Source organism: Octopus bimaculoides, chromosome 3 (assembly GCF_046866305.1).
Source record: "Octopus bimaculoides isolate indiv1 chromosome 3, ASM4686630v1, whole genome shotgun sequence".
Taxonomy (NCBI): Eukaryota; Metazoa; Mollusca; class Cephalopoda; order Octopoda; family Octopodidae; genus Octopus; species Octopus bimaculoides.
The window spans coordinates 137,348,636-137,366,923 of NC_142930.1; the positions used below are offsets into that span (position 1 = coordinate 137,348,636).

The window sequence follows — 18,288 nt, forward strand, 5'->3', positions numbered from 1 at the left end:
TCGCGTAGAATCTCGTGATTTGCCTCTATTTGAATAAAATGGGAGGGGATTAGAGAAAGAGAGAGAGAGAATGATTGTAGTAGTGTTAATTCTTTCTATCTAATCATAGAAAAATAAAGAGAGAAAGAGAATAGATACACATTTAGATAGAGAGAGGGAAAGAGATAGATACACATTTAGATAGAGAGAGAGAGAGATAGAAACACAGTTACATAGAGGAAGAGAGAAGTGAAGGATTGGTGTGTAAATTACAACTGCCCACACCATGGTGAGTAAACTTATTCCGTTATCCCAATTAATAGCAAAAGGAATACAGTGACATTACACAATAACATGTATATTCGTCTTATAAGGTTTTAGTATTCCTAAAACCGTGAAAAAAAATCAAAGCAAAAAAAGATGACAGAAGGACAAAAATGTAGTTTTTTAATTGTCATTGTGTGTCCATCGTTCTTAGAACTTGCTCAAATGTTCAAAAGCACATTTTTGTCACGCGATCTCGGCGAGTTTGGCTTTCACACTTAACCTTTCTTTCCCCACTTTTTAAGATCTATCCTTTTATTGTTATTGACTAATCCCGGATCTGTTATGTAGTGTCTGTCTAAATTTCGTTAACAATGGTTCTTTTTACTAAATAAACAAAATATGATGGCACTAATTAACTTTCAGTTATTTTTTTCCTATTACTACATAGTCTTCTGAAACACTATTTAAGAATCTGAAATTGCTCCTTCACTCTTCTGTCTCTGAACACATATATATTACACATATTTGTATGGCAACTCTACATATTGCTATAAAATTACATGCAGAAGACAATTCTTCTAGATGTATTTTATTTATATACACACATACCTTTCAAAATACTTATAATTTGTGTTTAAAAAGATGTGTGTGTATGTGTTTGAGATCTAACTTCATTGCTCTGTTTTTGCTTTAGAGAGGAAAACCCAATTCAACTCTTCTAATTTTAATTGGTCTTTTGGCTAATTGCCTGTCATTTTTGTTAGTATTATTGGTGATGTTTTGCATTTTGATCTTAAAATATTACTTTTGATATTATAGAAGTGGATACATTTTTCTCTTATTTCCACATCATATTTTATTTTTAATATACTAACACTGAACTTCATAGCTCTTTATTCTTTGTCTGAATAGTTTTGTAAATGAATGCGGCTGTTTTCTACTAGACAGATATTACTATGACATGCCATATGAATCTATCTAGTCAGACCACGCCCTCTTCCTTTTTAATACAAAGAAGTTTTTATATAATCTATTTTTAATGAAAAGAGTGAAATTATGTCGGTTTTTAAGCTTAATTTTGGTTTATTATTTTTTGTTAATTTAGAAAAGAGTCGAGAATTAGAATGCAGATAAAACAATGGGTGTTAAATCTAACTTAAGTTGGTTTATTTTTAATTTTAAAATTTCACCATACTGTTGAAATTAAAATACTTAATTATATTAGAAAACTTCAGTGCGGTTGTTATTCAATGTGTATAGCAGGTAGTTTACTAGGTTTTTCTTTGTACTGTTGAGTCATCTGAGATAAGTTGTATGCGTCAACTGTAAAAAAAAAAAAAAAACGCAACAAAAGTTTGAAAGAAAACAAATACAGCTATAATGTCTACTTGGGAAGAAAATTCCAACATTCTTTGATTTTTAGAGTAGGTCTGAATATAATTTCTTATAACTGTTCCAAAATTTCATAACCGAATAAGATGATAATGTAGAGGCTCCAGAAATATTTTATAATTGATTGTAACTGAGAGAGAGAGAGAGTAAAGTATAAGACAGTGACTTCATCCCACCTCTCTAAATAGCTGAAAACAACTAAAATAACAACCTGTATTGTCTTTTTTTCGTTAAGTTGTTTAGCGCCAAGTCGGCCTTGATGAAGCAAACCTGTGATCATTTCAGTCGTAACCATCCCATTTTTTTTTCTAGACAGCAAATTCCGGTTATGTAAGGTATCGCTTTATTTTGAGGCAGTTGGGTGTTAGTCTAGGGAAACTTGGCTGCTATGTCTAGCACATGGAGACTCCCTCGTTTCCTATTCTTCATACTGTAATCTGAACTGGTAGTATCTATTTTCAGCATGTTAGTTTTTGTTGATTACCAACGTATCTGAAAGCTTGTTAGATTTTCCTTATAACCTTTTTTTCTTCTTGCTCTAATTTTTATCTGAGTTCGCATAAAATTATTCTACTTTGTCTTTTGAATGTCACCCTAATGTTTCAACATTTTTTTGCATGAAAACAGGCGACCGCAGTACACGGCTAGTAATTTATTTTATCTAATCCGGAAGCATTTTGTTCGGTTATCCTCTGGTTCTGTCACCCACCAACCATGATTTCTTGCATAGGCACAAGGTCGCACAATTTGTAATACAGATTGTATCTAGTAAAATCGACACACAATGCATGGTCCAGCACATATAGAAGTTTTGGTTTGTTGTAGACTTTATATTCCACAAAGCAAATTAAAAACCTTGTTAGGAAGCCGTATTATATTTATTGATTTCAAAATTGGTTCTAAGTTTGATAAAGCATCAATATATGTGGAATGAGATAACAGAACTGTTTACTTAGAGGTTATTTTCTGTTTCTGCGGTCCGACAATGGTTGGGTCCAAAGAATACCGGATTTAAGACAGCCGACTTGTAGTGAACAACTGATTATATAGGTAACACTCTTCGAGTGGAATTTTATTCTATCGTCTCTGGAAGTATGACAGGTAAAGTCGATCACAGCGGGAATTTAACTCGCGTGATTAAAATATTTCAAGGGTTTTGACGGACGTTCTACAGTGGTTTCAAATTTTGGCACAAAGCCAGCAATTTCGGGAGAGAGCCTAAGTCGATTACATCGATTCTAGAGCTCAACTACTAATTTTTATCGACCCCGAAAAGATGAAAGGTGAAGTCGACCCCATCGGAATTTGAACTCAAAGCGTACATACGGACGAAATGCCGTTAAGCAAATAAAATTGACTTTAGTAATTTTATTGAACTTAGGGACAACCAAGGATAAAATACCACTAGGTATTTTTATCCATTGTTCTTAGTAATACTCGTTGAAGCTAGACATTTGGAGGAAGCATTAGTCGATTATTGTACTTAATTGGTATTTTATCTTATCGATCCCAAGAAGATGAAAGGCAGAGTTGACTTTGGTGGGATTTAACTAACTATTAAAGAGCTGCAAAGCATTTTGTTCGACGCTCTGATGATTAACCAATCGATCACCAATCATAATGATAATGGTTTCACATTTTGGCTGAAAGCCAGCAATTTCAAGTGAGAGGGGTAAGTCGATTACATCGGTCTTAGTGACCAACTGGTACTTAATTTATCGACCCCGTAAGGATGAAAGGCAAAGTCGACCTCGGTGGAATTTGAACTCAGATGAATCCAATGCCACTGAGCATTTTGTCTGGCGTGCTAACGGCTCTGCCAGCTCGCCACCTTCACCATTATCGTAATAGTATAATAGTTTCAAATTTTGGCACAAGGCAAGCAATTTCTGGGGCTGGGGTAAGTCGATTACATTGACCTTGGTACTCAACTGGTACTTTTTTCTTCGAATCCGTAAGGATGAAAGGTAAAGTCAGCAAATGTAACTAGCTACTGTTAGGTACTTGGTCCGGATCTTGTTCAAAACCGGGGCACCAGTTTTCATTTATGTTTTATGTAGTGTTTTTGGTACCGAAAGACTTTCAAACTTCGTATACTTATCTATTTTGTGTTATAGAACAGAAAAAATTTTTTGTATTCGAATTAATTTCATGTAAAAAATTGTCTTATTTCGATAATTTCAACCAATCACTGACAAGTATTCAGCTGTTTATACTTACTCCTTTGGCAATTTAAGCGGTGTAAAGCGTATTTAATCTCTATTACTTCTGACATTTTGCAGAGAGGCAACACACGTGTGTTCGTTTTCCCTAACCCTAATTGACTTGCTCCTTCCCTCAAAAACCAGGCCTTGTGCCTATAATAGAAAGGTTTATTAGCTACTGCCAATATGCTTCAGCCATTTTTTGACAAGGAAATAATAATTTTATCACCGCCAGAATCGTTTGAGAATCGTTTGTTTACGTAGTCAGCACTTAATTTTTACGGCTGAATGGACGTCAGTCATTGGTTGAAATTACAGAAATACGACAACTTTAACATGAAATAACTTGCGATGTACGTTTTTTTGTTAAGAAGACTAAGAGAAAAAGATGTTTTATATGACACATTCTACCAGTGTCCCAAGTTTCATAGTGTTTCGTTAAGAAAATACTGGTGCCCCCGTTTTGAACACGATCCCTTGGTCCAGCATCTCTAACATTCAGAAGGGTTTATTAAAAAGGGATAGGTTGGTTGTTACTTAGATCTAGTTTTATTATGTATAGAAATAAATCTCTCCTTAGATAGTTATTCCAGTTTATTATAGGTAACACATTTAAGAATATAAGTCACTGAGTTTAATTATCCAAAGAATTAAGTGTTTACGTATTTAATGCAGATAACATTAAAAATCTAATTTAAGTTAATTATGAAGTAAGGAAAGAAGATCATTTGGCTTACTACTTATATTATTTTAAACGTTCTGGTTACATTGTAATACCTATTTCCAAAACCTAATACCTATTTCCAAAACTAGGTGAACTGAGATATAGAATTAAGTGTGCTTTTGTACTGTCCATATTCACAACAAAACACCTGCACTAAACTTTGAATTTCAGACCTAATTATTCAATATTCTATGTGTTTTGCTTTTTCACCTCTATGTAAGGCTCCTGATGATCAAAACTGTAGAATCGGTTCATAAAACCTCAGTCTCATCAATTTATGGTACTATTGACTCCTATTTGTAATTAGACTAAGCATACATTTCTTATGTTTGTTGAATGCATGCAACATATGTTGTGAGAGTGAATCCACCTTAACTTGTTCAAGTTTGGGTTTAAAGTCTAAAAGCATACCATTTCAGTTTTGTATATTATCAATTAAGGAAGTTACTTTGAATCAAGCATAAAACAAAACTTGCAAATTTTTTTTTAATGGGGCTATGTTTATCAAAGGCTGAAAATTAAGGGCATAATAGAAATAAGCCATAAAAATACTATAGAAGAAAGCAGAAACATCTTTGTTTCATCAAAAATCTAAAGTTCATCAAATTTAAAACCAAAAGATCAAACACAATGTCACTTAAATGATTTTTAAAAAAAGGAAATCCAGTTAAATATATAATCCATTCTTTTCAAAATTAAAAAGCATTGTTTGAAATTGTGACCATTTTATTACAATTTACTTTTAGTTGGAGTCTACTGTCTCACTCTGCAGGTGATAGTTATTCTTCCAGTCAAGTACTAGGGATTGGTTTGTTTGAAGATATCCACCCCCAAACTTTTGTAGGCCTTGTGAAACAATAATAATAATAAAACTTTTATCATTATTATTCTGAGTACCATATATAATAAATTGTCTCCAGAATTGTAAACTGCAGATTAATGAGCAATGTCCAAGTTCAGCCTCAGTTGGGATGGCTGCAGTTAATTCAACATTCCTTTGAGCTTCACATGCCAGACATACTCAGTTTTTAGGTCACTGTTAAGTGTTTCAGCAGTTAACTGTTATACTATATTATCGTTTCCTTTCACAAACCTTTCTGGCCCACTTGGCCAGTGTTTATCTGCAGTTTCCTTGACTTTGGGCTGATTAAGAGAAATATATCTCACTGTATTGATATTACAGATAATGTTTTCTTCTTGGCGGCATCAAATTAAAAACTGAAATTCTAATGTGTCACTCATTAATTTTACAGTTCAAGCTCCATAAAACTTATGACTGATATTTTTAATTCCTGGTTTGCCCTATTTGAGCAAATGACCTGTGATCAAAGGCATTGAAGTTATGATCATTGTTTCTTTCCTCCCAGTTACTATTCAATGTATATTTATATTTTTAAGATAGTGTGGTATAATTTGAAGAAGATTTGGCTGTTATATTATCCTATACAAAGCTAACAAGTATGCCTTTATGTGATTACTTCACCTGGTAGAAGTAGCAGCCAACTCTCACTTAGATATAATAACATCCTGATAACTTAAAAAAGGACATTGAATATTGTGATTTTAGATAGACAGAAACAATAAATCTTATTGGCTAGCCTGATAGGCCTGCTTGATCAAGGCTGACCTAGGATTAAACAGCAACTACTATCTTTTATGGTACCTTTTTTTGCAGATAAGTTGATTAGTCTATTGAAAGAGCCATGTTTTATGGGGGGGGGGGCGAAAATGCAATAAATATATTATAAGTTTATAACAGGATACTGTGTTATTTTTCTCTGATTGTTTGGTATTCTATTAACTCTTCCACCTATAGTTTTGTCATGCTATATAGTCTTTATTCGTAGCATTGTTATGTTAAATGAAGCTTTGGTCTACCATTTGATTAGTGCTAATTTCCTGATACTGCTATCCGTTAATACAATGTTTTGCAACCATTTAAAAAATTTTTTTTTATATATGAACCCCTTTGATTCCTATTTTACTCTACTGGACTCTCATAGCTATTTAATGTTTAAAAAGTCCTATTACATTTAGATGCAATGTCAGTAATTTTGAGGATATTGGGGTTAGTTGATGCCCCTCTTCCCGTATTTAACTGGCATTTTATTAACCACTCCCAAAAGGATGACAGGCAAAGTGACCTTTGTGGAATTTGAACACAGAACATAAAGAGCTAGAACAAACATTGTAAAGCATTTTTCCAATGCTCTAATGATTTTGCCAAGATAAAATAACAATTAGTAATCATAATGGCTTTGAGAGTAGTTTTGAACACCACATTTTATGATTCTGCTCTTCCTCCTTTATAAACTCTGGTTGTTGTATAAGAGATAGGTAATTAATAGTGACCTAGCATTCACCATTAGATTGAATAAAATAATTAACAGTAATATACTGAGTTACAAAATACTATGAAAATTGACCCTGTGACTATGTAAGAAAATCGGTATACAGTAACCCCAAGGCAATAGGGTTAATACAGACGATTGAGAGCTTATGTCTTTCATGACTATATTTCTTATACTTGTTTTTCAGTTCATTTTGAAATTAATCAAAGATGTGAGGAGCTTTAGTAAAATAACTGTTATTTATTGGTGCATAACTCTGTTGTTCAGAACATAATTAGCAAATGGTCCTTATATTAAATCTTCAAAGAGATTTTAATTTAAATACGAGCATTTTAAAATGTATTAAACTTCCTTGTCAGCTCAATCTAACAAGGTAAATGGAGAATTAATTTACTAAATGAAACAATACTAAGTCCAAACCAGCATATACTGACCAAACCTATTTGTCTTTGATGTCATCACTAAAGGCTTCAAGTATATGCAACCAGATCGACTAGCAAGACAGATATAAGATATTTAAACAAATAAATCACTGAGCTTAATTTCTCCAAAGGTTTTGATTGCCTACCTCCATGCTATAAGTTTACTCAAGCTGACTATGACTGCTTCATAACATTGATTCATACAAACCGCAGCCCCTCCTGTGAAGACCATCCCATGATTGGTTAACCTTCATTCATCAATGCATTACAATCACTGACCCACCGATAAACTGTTTCCACATCTGTCTTGTGTCACTGCTACAATAGTTTCTGTTCTTCTGAACTAACTAAATATGCAATCACCCAATGTGTACTAGCCTCTTTTCTACACATCTTTCAAATCTGGCACTAAACACTCCTTTTGCCTCAAATTGCAACTCTCTGGAATCTACTTCTAGCAGTCATCAACTTGCAGGTGTTCAAACTAAACATCTGTATCTTTGGTCTCACTAGCCTGGGAGTCCTGTAAATGTTTTAGGCACTTAATCTCTTCCTCAGACTAAATTATTTTTAAAGTTATGATCTGGAGAACTAAAATAAATAGGAGCAGTCTGTGAACTGAGTCTTCATAAATACCTATTTGTGCACTAAATTCATCACTGAAATCATTGCCAACTTTCTCTTTGCTAAAAGTTTTCTAAAATACCACTAAACTGAATGTGGTCTTCTGTCAAAAACCTTTTCTGGATCAAAAAGTACTTGGTACAGTGGCTTACTCCTAGCTAAGTTGTCTCAGGTATCAGTGGTACCATTCATCTGGTTCAAATTTGAAATGCAATTCATCAAAGCTAATCTCTTGCTGATTAGTTATGCTATAGCAGATTCTGTTCCTTACCTAATTTGGTTCATTAGTTTGATGTCTCTGCAGTTGCTTTTTTCTAGAACTCCTCCTCCTTTGCCTTTGTAGCAGTTAATGATGATGCTGCTACATCAGTCATTGTGTATGACAAACCCGACTGTCTTATATGGGTGGCAAGCTTGGCCTCTATTTTGCCAGATATTTTCAGTGTCTTGGTGATTATCCCTGATGTTTCTACAGCTTTCCTTACCTTCATAACCTTAAAGGCTATTTCAATCAAATAATTGTCAACTTCAATAGCCAGTCCCTTTGTTGGGTCTAGTTGAGATTCTTCATCTACCTCCGACACATTCTCCACATTCAGAAACTTCATATAACATTTCTAAGCCTTTTTCTCCCTCAATTTTGGAAAGGGTAAGTGTACAGCTATCATTCTGAACACACTCTTCCCAACAATATCTTGATCATTTCTGTGCTACATAAATTTGAGTGTGCTTCTTTTCTAGTTATTTGATAGTGTTCTTTGCTGCTCCCTTTTTTTCACTCTGTCCAGGTCTGTCCTTTCGCTTTTATAACTCTATGATATTATTCTATCATCATTATGTCACCCTTTTTTCTAGCTAATACTTGTTCCAACCACAAATTTTGTCCAAGGCTTGCAGTTGTCCTCTCTACCTTGACATGCTATAGATTTCTCTCTCCTCTCTCTTGACATGTATGTCACCCAGAACTCTGAACCTATGTTTAGTAGGGTATCTTTCAGTTTTCACAACGTTCTCCAAATTGCCTTATTTCTCTGGGTTTATTCAACTCTTATTCGAAGTAATTAATCCCTAGTCTATGTTGAACAGTATGTTTTTCTCTATGGCAAGATTTAATGTTCACAACTTTCCATCTAATTTTCTAGTGAGTATTATTGGTGAGCATTTAAGTGATTGGATGGTTTCCTAAAGTTAGTATTGCAAAAGGTTAGGTAATTTATGTCCCAGAATTCCAGAACCCTTCATCTCTCCTCATTCTTGGTGTCATCATATATTCCAGAGTAGCCTTCATAGTATTACCCAACATGTGTATATGTACTGCATGTGTGTATACACATGTGCATCCCACCATACACACATCCATACATACACTACATTAATTTAATCTGATATAGATTTAAAGCTGCTTATAATATATACAGCTAACACCAGCAACATTTAATTAGTATTGTTTATTTTTATTGATTGTTGATACAAAACAGCGATCAATGTACTGATCAGTAGTTCTTCCTTTTTTGTTATAGTTTTCATTATAATTCTCTCTTTTTTCTTATTCACATATTTGTTTCCTGATTGCATGAGAAAAATATTTCAATATCAGTCTTCAGTGTTGTTATTGTTTGTTTATTTATTATTGCTGTTTTACATCCATTTTCTCATGTTTACATGGAGGGGAAAGAAAGATTTTGTTTGTTAGAGCAGTTTTCTATTCCCACTCTTACTCTCACTGTGTGTGTATACACACACACACACACATACACACACACACACACACGGTGTCCCAAAATTAAAGCAACCAACTTTTTTCAATTTTGCCGAAGCAAAATATTGTTATATTTCAGGTGTTCCAATGCAATGGTAAAGGAAACACAATTATGACACTACCACATTTATTCGATATGACCAACTTTGTTTCGAATCACAGCTGTTCTTGTGGAATTGAAGCTTATTCTTGGCTCAGTTTTACTACCTTCAGAGGAGTACTTGAGACCCCAAATGGACCAAACAGAAAAATCCTATGGATTGAGATTAGGGTTTCTTGAGGGCCATACATCCTTGCCTATGAACAACAGAATGTTTTTCTGAATCCAGTGTTGTGTCTGTTTGGAAATGTGGGATGGTGCCGAGTCCTGTTGGAGACTCCAAGGTGTGCCTTAAAGTGCTCATTTTTCCATGGAAGCAGTTCAGCTTCCAAAATGTCGCCAACATATCGCTGGGTGTTAATTTTAACACCCAAGGGCACAAAAACTAGGTGAGACCTTCCAGTGGCTATCACAGCTGTCCAAACCATAACTGACTGTGGATTTTAACATCGATTTATGAGTCTACCCTTGATGGAGCCAGATACACTCCAAAGTCAGTCATTCTGGTGGTTTACTATCTATTTGATGATGTCGAATTTCTTTTCATCAATGAACATCAGGTTGGGCAGCATGTCTTCAGCAATCTGACGCAGGTTAAGATGACTTCTCTACAGTCTCATGGCCTTATAAACTTGCGTGAGCTCATGGTGGTGGATCATCTTGTAGGGGTGAGTCCTGAGATCCTCCTTCAGCACTCAATACATCAATGTTTGGCTTATTTTTGCTGTGGCAGCCAGTTTTCTGATGGAACAACAAGGATTTTGCCGTAGCTTTTCTTTGGCATTTTTGATAAGCTGAGGGGTCCACACACTTCTTTTTCAGCCACATCCAGGTTGATCAGTGGAGGAACCAATCTCTTGAAATTTCTTGACAATTTTCCAGACTGTTGTTCGATTAATTTTAAGCTTTTTTGCTATAGCTGTATTACTTTTACCTCCTTAGTATGTATATCATGAGAAAATGCACTCAGTACACCTTATAAAGTGGTTAGCATTAGGAAGAGTATCCAGCCATAGAAATCAAATAACATGTACAAGCACCTAGGCTTTGGGAGCAGTAAATCCCAGTAGGAAGTGACTTGGACTATCTATGAGTTGGACAACCAGTTCATCTTATGTCAGCATGAAAAAATATATATAAAATAGTTTCATTGTCATTTTTTTTAACATCCACTTTTGCATGGGTTAGGCAGAACTCTGTTGAGGCAAATTTTACTATGGCCAGATGCTTTTCCTGTCACCAGCCCTTACCTGTTTCCAAGTAAGGTTATCCTTAATTCTTTGGAACAACTGGTAACTCAGTGGTTGGTCATGCTTTCACAGAGGATTGGAAACAAATGAAACAGTTTTTCATTCATAATTAGTGTACTCATGTCAGGACAAGGGAAAAAACAAGCACACACACACACACACACATCCAGCTGTAGAAACCACACCAAAGCAGAAGTCTGAGCTTGCTGCAGCCCTTGGCTCATCAGTTTGCATCAAAGCATCCAACCCATGTCAGCATGGAAAAAGGGATGTTAAATGATGACGTGTGTAAGAGAACACACTTATGCACATATACATGCACACTCATGCAATCACATAAGAGATCTAGGATTCTATTTTAATTATTACATGACAGACTTATTGTAATCATTAAAAAGTTTAGGAATCATCATCATCTTAATTTAATGCTGGTTTTCCATGCTGGCATGGGTTGGATGATTTGACAGGAGCTGGCAAGGCTGGAAGCCACACCAGGTTCATTGTCTGTTTTGGTATGGTGTCTGCAGCTGGACACCCTTCCCAATGTCAACCACTTTACAAGGGGTACTAGGTGCTTTTTACATGGCACCAGCACCAGTGTCTTTTACATAGCACCATCTTGGTGCTTTTTATGTGGCACCAGTGCTTTTTACATGGTACCAGCACCAGTGTTTTTTACGTGGCACTGGCACCAGTGCTTTAAAAACATATATATACAAGAGAAGCTATGAAGATAGGGAATAATAAAGAGTTTTCCTGGTATCGTTTTTAATGAGTATCATTTGATTGACTAATTCGTTAATTGATTAAAATATCTTTCTTCTCTTATATTTTCAGGCTGCCACATTACGTCCCTATTTAAATGCTGTGAAACACACTCTTACAGCAGCAATGTGTTTGCAGAACTTTGAATCACAAGTTGTAGAACGACACAATAAACCAGAAGTTGAAGTTAAGTAAGTATCTTGCTTCACCTTTTTAACCTTTTGCTTGTATGACTTAGTCAAACGGGAGATTACAGTACCCTGTACTCTTACTGGTATTTCGAGACTGGCAATATTAATATGATTGATGTTCAGTTAAACATCTGTAAGTAGCTGATGGGGCAGGATAGAAGATCTACACAGGCTCAACTTGAACACCTACCATCATGTGTAGGAGGAATTCCACAGAATAGACTTACTGGAAAAGAAGGATTAAGTGAAGTGCTTAGAATAGGTTTTGGAACATAAGACATGAAGAAGAGAGACAGCTTGAGCTAAGATGTTATGCTAGCTGCTTGTTTAGGAGAGTAGAAGCTGATGTAGTAGTGGTAGAATAGATGGTGACGGGTGGCTTGTGTCTGTAGTCCAAAAGTTGTAGTGTGATGGTGAGTGAGATTTTGTCAGTTAGCTGGATAGCTTCCTATTAAATGTAGTCTAGGAGGTTTGTATGTGTATAGCGGCAGCATTGTCCATTGTCACAGATGTGGGAACAGTACTCTATTGTAGGTCTTACTTGTGCTTTACTGAGAGTCAGTAAGTGATGAACACTGAAGTATTTTCTGGTTCTGAAGCAGAAGTCTTGTCTACGGGATGCAAACTTAACCATACTGTGTAGGGGGGGGGGTCACCGTGAAACCTAGCATTTGTAGCAACTTTGTGCTACTTGCTGGAGATGGTGCAGATAGTAAAAAAACTGGATTGGATGTTTTTATATTTAGAGGTAATTAAAGCAGACGTCCAACCCTTGCCAACAAGGAAAATGGACTTTAAACAATGATGGTGATGATGATGATGCTGTTGTTGTTCAGCTCTAGGTCAAACTATAACTAAAAGTGACCAGCTGCGACTATTCTGTCTTTTATCCAGATATAATGCGTTTAGGATAACATTATCTTATTGTGTCCTGTATTTTTAAGAAGATAGGTTTTTTTTATTTGGGGGAATATTTGACTGCTGTTTCTAGTAGAGTGGGTGGTTACATAGATATACTCTTTAATGATGACATCCCATACTCTCAGCTGTACTGTGTTTAGCAAAATCTAGCCATCATAATGATAGTAATATTTGTTCTGGTCAACCTCACCGTAGGTAGCAGGATCCTACATATGCAACAAATTATAAAATTTCATTATCTTCAACATTATTTAACACCATTAACATTGAGAATACTAAGAGTTAAATAAATTTTTTTTAAATCTTCATTTTCTTGAACTTCCAGCATGGATAAAATATTTTTATCCTTTCTTTTAGAACCAGCAAAGAATTGTTGCTAACCCCTGTTGTAATCAGTCGAAATGAAAAAGAAAAAGTATTGATTGAAGGTTCTATTAATTCATTGAGGATAAGTATAGCAGTAAAACAGGTGAGAAATGTCTGGGTTTTTTTTTGTTTATCCTCATCAGTACATCAAATTTTGCTGCATTGAACCTATTGTGCCCTGTACAATTTACCTTCACTCTCAACCACTTCCTCTTTGCTGCTAGTCATCTCCCTGTTCTGTCTGTATGCTCTTGCTCCTTTTCATTTATACATCCTGGCTCACCCTCCCCCCCATTTGCTGTCACTACTTGCCATTATATTCTTACTCCTTTTTACTCATATCTTGGCTCTCCCTTTGGATCACATTGCCTCTATCTTCTTGTTCATAGTACTTGTCTCAGAGTACTATCCTTATCACTCATCTCCCTTATGATTTATCTCTGTGATTCATGACTTATCCTTTATATCTCTCACTCTGTAAAGAGATTAGTGAGTGAACAGGTATGGGGGTCAAGAAGTCTCTTTAGTCATATTTTGGACATGGTTACCTCTGTAGTGCTTGTGCCATGAACAAATGCATTCACTACACTTTGTAAAGTAGAAAGTTGAGAAGACCCTTGAATCTTGTTGAGAATATGACACCTTCCTTTTGATGGTGCTATAAAGAAAGCACCCATCACACTCTTTAAAGTGGTTAGTAGTAGGAAGAGTGTCCAGCTGTAAAAATCAAGCCAAAATAAAATTCATGAGGGAGATGCAGACCTTGGATCTATCTAGCTGAGTGCCACTCCTGAATATGTACTGACACACTATTTGCATCCTGTCCAACCAATGCCAACATGGAGAGTGAACATAAAATGATGTTGATGATGTAGTAATAATTTTTAAGTGGTTTTGCATGCAAAGTAGCAGCCATCCTAACAATGGAGCCACTACAGATTCATTCAATCCACTATGAACAACAGTCAAGTTTCTCTTAAACCAAATCCTATCATCTTAAAATTCATATGTATGGCTGCCTTGGATAATTTTAAGAGTCTTTTCATACACTAGACTTTATAAGAAGTATATAAAGTAAATTTGTACAATTGTTGCCAACAACTATGGAATTTCAAAAATTAAGAACAAAGATATTATTTTTTTCTGATTAAATTTTAACATGAGATATTTTATCTGAAACTGAAATGACTGTTTTCAATTTTATTGTCAGGCTGATGAAATTGAGAAAATTTTATGTCACAAATTCATGAGATTTATGATGATGAGAGCCGAAAATTTTATTATTTTACGAAGAAAACCAGTGGAGGTAAGACTTTATTTTTATATGAGTAAGAATAAAAGGCAACTTTAAATGAAAAACTTTAAAGCATGTTTATTTCAGCCATAACAGCTTGATAATCTGTCCAATACTGCATCATGTCATTACAATCATATTCAGTTCTAGCTGAACTCAACTGTGACTTCATTTCATTGGTGGGAAACTCTTATATCCAGTTCCATTTGGTATATTTTTTTATCTAATTCCTTTTATTTGACCTGCTGATTATGTGTATTCAACTTTGCTGTTGATGCAAAACATGCCTATTTATTCATTTTATATATGAACAATGACATCATTTGTTTCTAATTGACCAATCCTTAATTCACTGCATTTCTGATGGGAATATTGACAAGAGATCTGTAATTTGATGCAGAACAAATATCATTTTCCTTATCTGATATAGACAAACACAAAACATGTACACACATCAAAAGATTGCCCCTCTAGGTTCAAATTTAGGTTTTTTAGTTTGGATTGATAAACCCTTATTTCCAGCACTGTGTTGTAGCCATGGCCAAGACACTTAATTCTCAGAAATTGAATTGATTTTGCTTCAAGTAGATATTTCCCAGCTACAGTGTTGTAGAATTGATTTTTGTTGACTGGCAGTGCTGAGTTAAATTTGCCTTTCAGGGAAAGTACCTGCAGCAAATAAGCATATTGTTCAAGTGGATATTTAGTTGTCCTTCATTTTAAAGCTATGGAAACCAGTGATAAGTTTTGGTCTTCTGAATCCCAGGGATTTAGGAAAAGGATGAGCTATAAGCTCCCGAGGAATTGAAACTTTCAAACTTTACCTTAGTTCATAATACTCATCTCCAAAGTTACTTTTTGATTCTATACAAACTAATTGGACAATACAATAGATATATTATTTGATAGTTATACAGAACTCAAAATGTTCTTTTATTCTCGTGTATATATTTTGTTATCTAAAACAAATCTCTAGTGTCTGAGATAGCTGGTAGATTAGTAAATGCTTATGTACTGACATTAATTTAGTTTGCACTGATAATGCTAAGAACTACTATTTCATAATAACCTATAGTAGATAAATGTTGTAATTGTGCGGCCCCAGAACATACAGCAGACCTATGATCAGAAGCATTCAAGCTGTGACCATCTTAATTTTTTTTTCCAGAGGGCATAACAAGAACTTCATTATTCAATGTGTCCTTTCTTTTTTAAAATATTATATTTGGTTACTATTTCTATTTGGTAAAGTGATCATGTAGAGCTTTTATCACAGTACATTTTTTTGCTTAAAATGATTGTCTCCAAACCATTCAATTTAAATTTCAGGGTTATGACATCAGCTTCCTAATCACCAATTTCCATACAGAGCAGATGTACAAACATAAACTGGTTGACTTCATCATTCAGTTTATGGAGGAGATTGATAAAGAAATCAGTGAAATGAAATTAGCAGTCAATTCTAGAGCTCGACTGAGTGCTGAAGAATTCTTAAAGAGATTTTAGCTAACTCTATGGTATGTATATTAATCTATATAATGTATAATGCATTGACCCTTTAGCATTTAAACAGGTCATATCCAGCCCAAATACTCTCTGTTTTGTCTTAAAACCAGCTAGATCTGGCCTCTCACATCAACCCTACAATATCATTCTAAAAATATAATATGCAATCACATCATTGAAATCTTAAAGCTACAAGATAATGCATGATAAATTCAAAACTATGTGAATAAATAAGCATTACTTTTGACAGAATAATTTGAATGCTAAAGGGTTAAGGATGTGTGTGTGTGTAAAAATAAAACTTTGAAAAAATATGATATAAATAATTTTAACAGTGAATTTGATCGTAGATACGACTTTATTTATAGCTGTATCCACATCAAGATTTACTCTTAAAATGATATATTATCTCACTGTGTGACACATTGAGCAATATCAGGTTAGCCAATGCCTTGTAAATGAAATTTGTTGACAGAAATTGTTGTGTGCATGTGAATGTTTGAGCAAAACAATGATGTCAAATTTATATTTCCTATAATCAAAGCATCTTGTAGTTCTACACTTTCAAAGGAGTTTGGAATGAAAATAAACCCTTACTTGAAAAACAGCTAAGGATTGGCAACTGGAAGGTTATCTACTCATGTTGCTTCAATGTGTTTTCCCCAGTCATGCCAGTATGGAAAAGTGGACATAAAAGCAAATGATACCTTTATATTTTAATGTGTGTGTTGGATAGTGTGTGTGTTTAGCTCCAATGTGTTTTTCTTATTTGGAGGAAATTTGGCTACTGCGTCTAGTAGTATGTAGCATATGTCTCATAAATATAAAACACCGATCTATTTTTCTATGCTCACAAGTATTGGATGGGTTTTTACAGTCCTTTAGTACAACTAATCTTCTCATTGTATGTCATGGATGCTCCTAATCACCAATCACCTTAAAGTTGGGTTCATTTTATTCTTGAGAGATTATCTTCCAGTACTAAAGAGTCCTTTCTCAATCAAATCAGCTATTACTTTAACCTCTACTGGTAATGGCTTACCTTGTATTTCTTCATAACTTTTGGTTTTCAGTTTCTGATCTATAATTTATTTCCAAATCTAACCAATTTATCTTTAATCTCATTCTTTATCATTCTCTTTCTTTTGTGGATTTTCTGAATCTAGTCTGTCAGCTTTCTCATCCCTTGTATGTGTCCACTTCAATGATTTTATAAATATGACAGTCATTTATTTATTTTTTTATTTTTCTTAGTTCTGTTTCATTGTTTTGTCCTTTCATGTTATTCCAAGAAATATGTATTTGTGATCTTGTTGAGCTGTTCATGGCTGCTTTGTTAGATCTTTTGTCAGGTTCCATTTCTGTTTATGACTTATATCATTATATATATAATGAAAACTGTTGCCATTTGTTTTTCTTCCAGAGCTACAGCAGATCGATATGTATTCTGGCAATACTGCAATATAATTAATATTTTCTAAAAGAAAAGAGAAACACTTAAACAGAGAAGGAAAAGAAAAGAAAGCTATCCAACTTGACATATGTCTTGTAATATATAACAAATTTTATAACCCATTTCTCAGAGAATTCAGTTGTATAAATTCTGCATGTTGTTGGAAGGTAACTAGAGTCATTGCAAATAAATTCTTACTAACATAAATTATCATTCAATGTCTTCCCTTCATTTTTTTTTTTTTAAATTTCACATATTTTATGGGTGCCAAAGAATGTAAGATTTCAAAATCAAAATTTGCTTAGTGGTTGGAAATAAAGTGGATGAAATATAAGAATTACTTAACTCTCAAATTTTGTTTCAACTTTTGTTGTTGTTGTTGTCATTGCTAAGTAGACCCTGTTATCTCTGCTTAGACAGTCCAATGAAAAATCGAGGTAGTTGTTTGAAAAGTGTTTGAGTTCTACTTTTTAACACCTTTAATTGTTAAAGTAAATGCTGGAAGCATGTATATATATGGAATGCTGGAATTAATCTACATATAAATTTTTTTTCTCTGGATCTCTATAATTTTATTACAATTATCGAATGGAAATTGGTTCAGTATAGAGTGCAGAACTAAATGAATTTCAGAGTTCACTTTCATCTCTTTACATCAAGAATTGAAAACCTTACAAAAATCAACTTTTGACTTCCATCTTTCAGAGTTATCAACATATT

The 18,288-nt window shown here is 34.3% G+C and overlaps 1 protein-coding gene across 1 annotated transcript; it reads left to right on the forward strand.

Moving 5' to 3' along the window:
* The first annotated feature begins 16 nt into the window (after positions 1 to 16).
* On the forward strand, positions 17 to 17,932 carry LOC106883254 (actin-related protein 2/3 complex subunit 4). The gene is made up of 6 exons (XM_014934190.3): positions 17 to 268; positions 11,910 to 12,028; positions 13,307 to 13,418; positions 14,526 to 14,621; positions 15,939 to 16,126; positions 17,539 to 17,932. The coding sequence occupies exons 1-5, from the start codon at positions 266 to 268 to the stop codon at positions 16,113 to 16,115; spliced, it is 507 nt and encodes a 168-aa protein (XP_014789676.1). The 5' UTR covers positions 17 to 265; the 3' UTR covers positions 16,116 to 16,126; positions 17,539 to 17,932.
* Positions 17,933 to 18,288: the final 356 nt, after the last annotated feature.

What these genes read in the sequence shown, in the direction of transcription:
- LOC106883254 (XM_014934190.3), top strand. An exon ending in TAAGTATAGCAGTAAAACAG is followed by an intron (nt 13,419 to 14,525) that starts GTGAGAAATGTC and finishes TTTTATTGTCAG; the next exon opens with GCTGATGAAATTGAGAAAAT. An exon ending in TACGAAGAAAACCAGTGGAG is followed by an intron (nt 14,622 to 15,938) that starts GTAAGACTTTAT and finishes TTTAAATTTCAG; the next exon opens with GGTTATGACATCAGCTTCCT.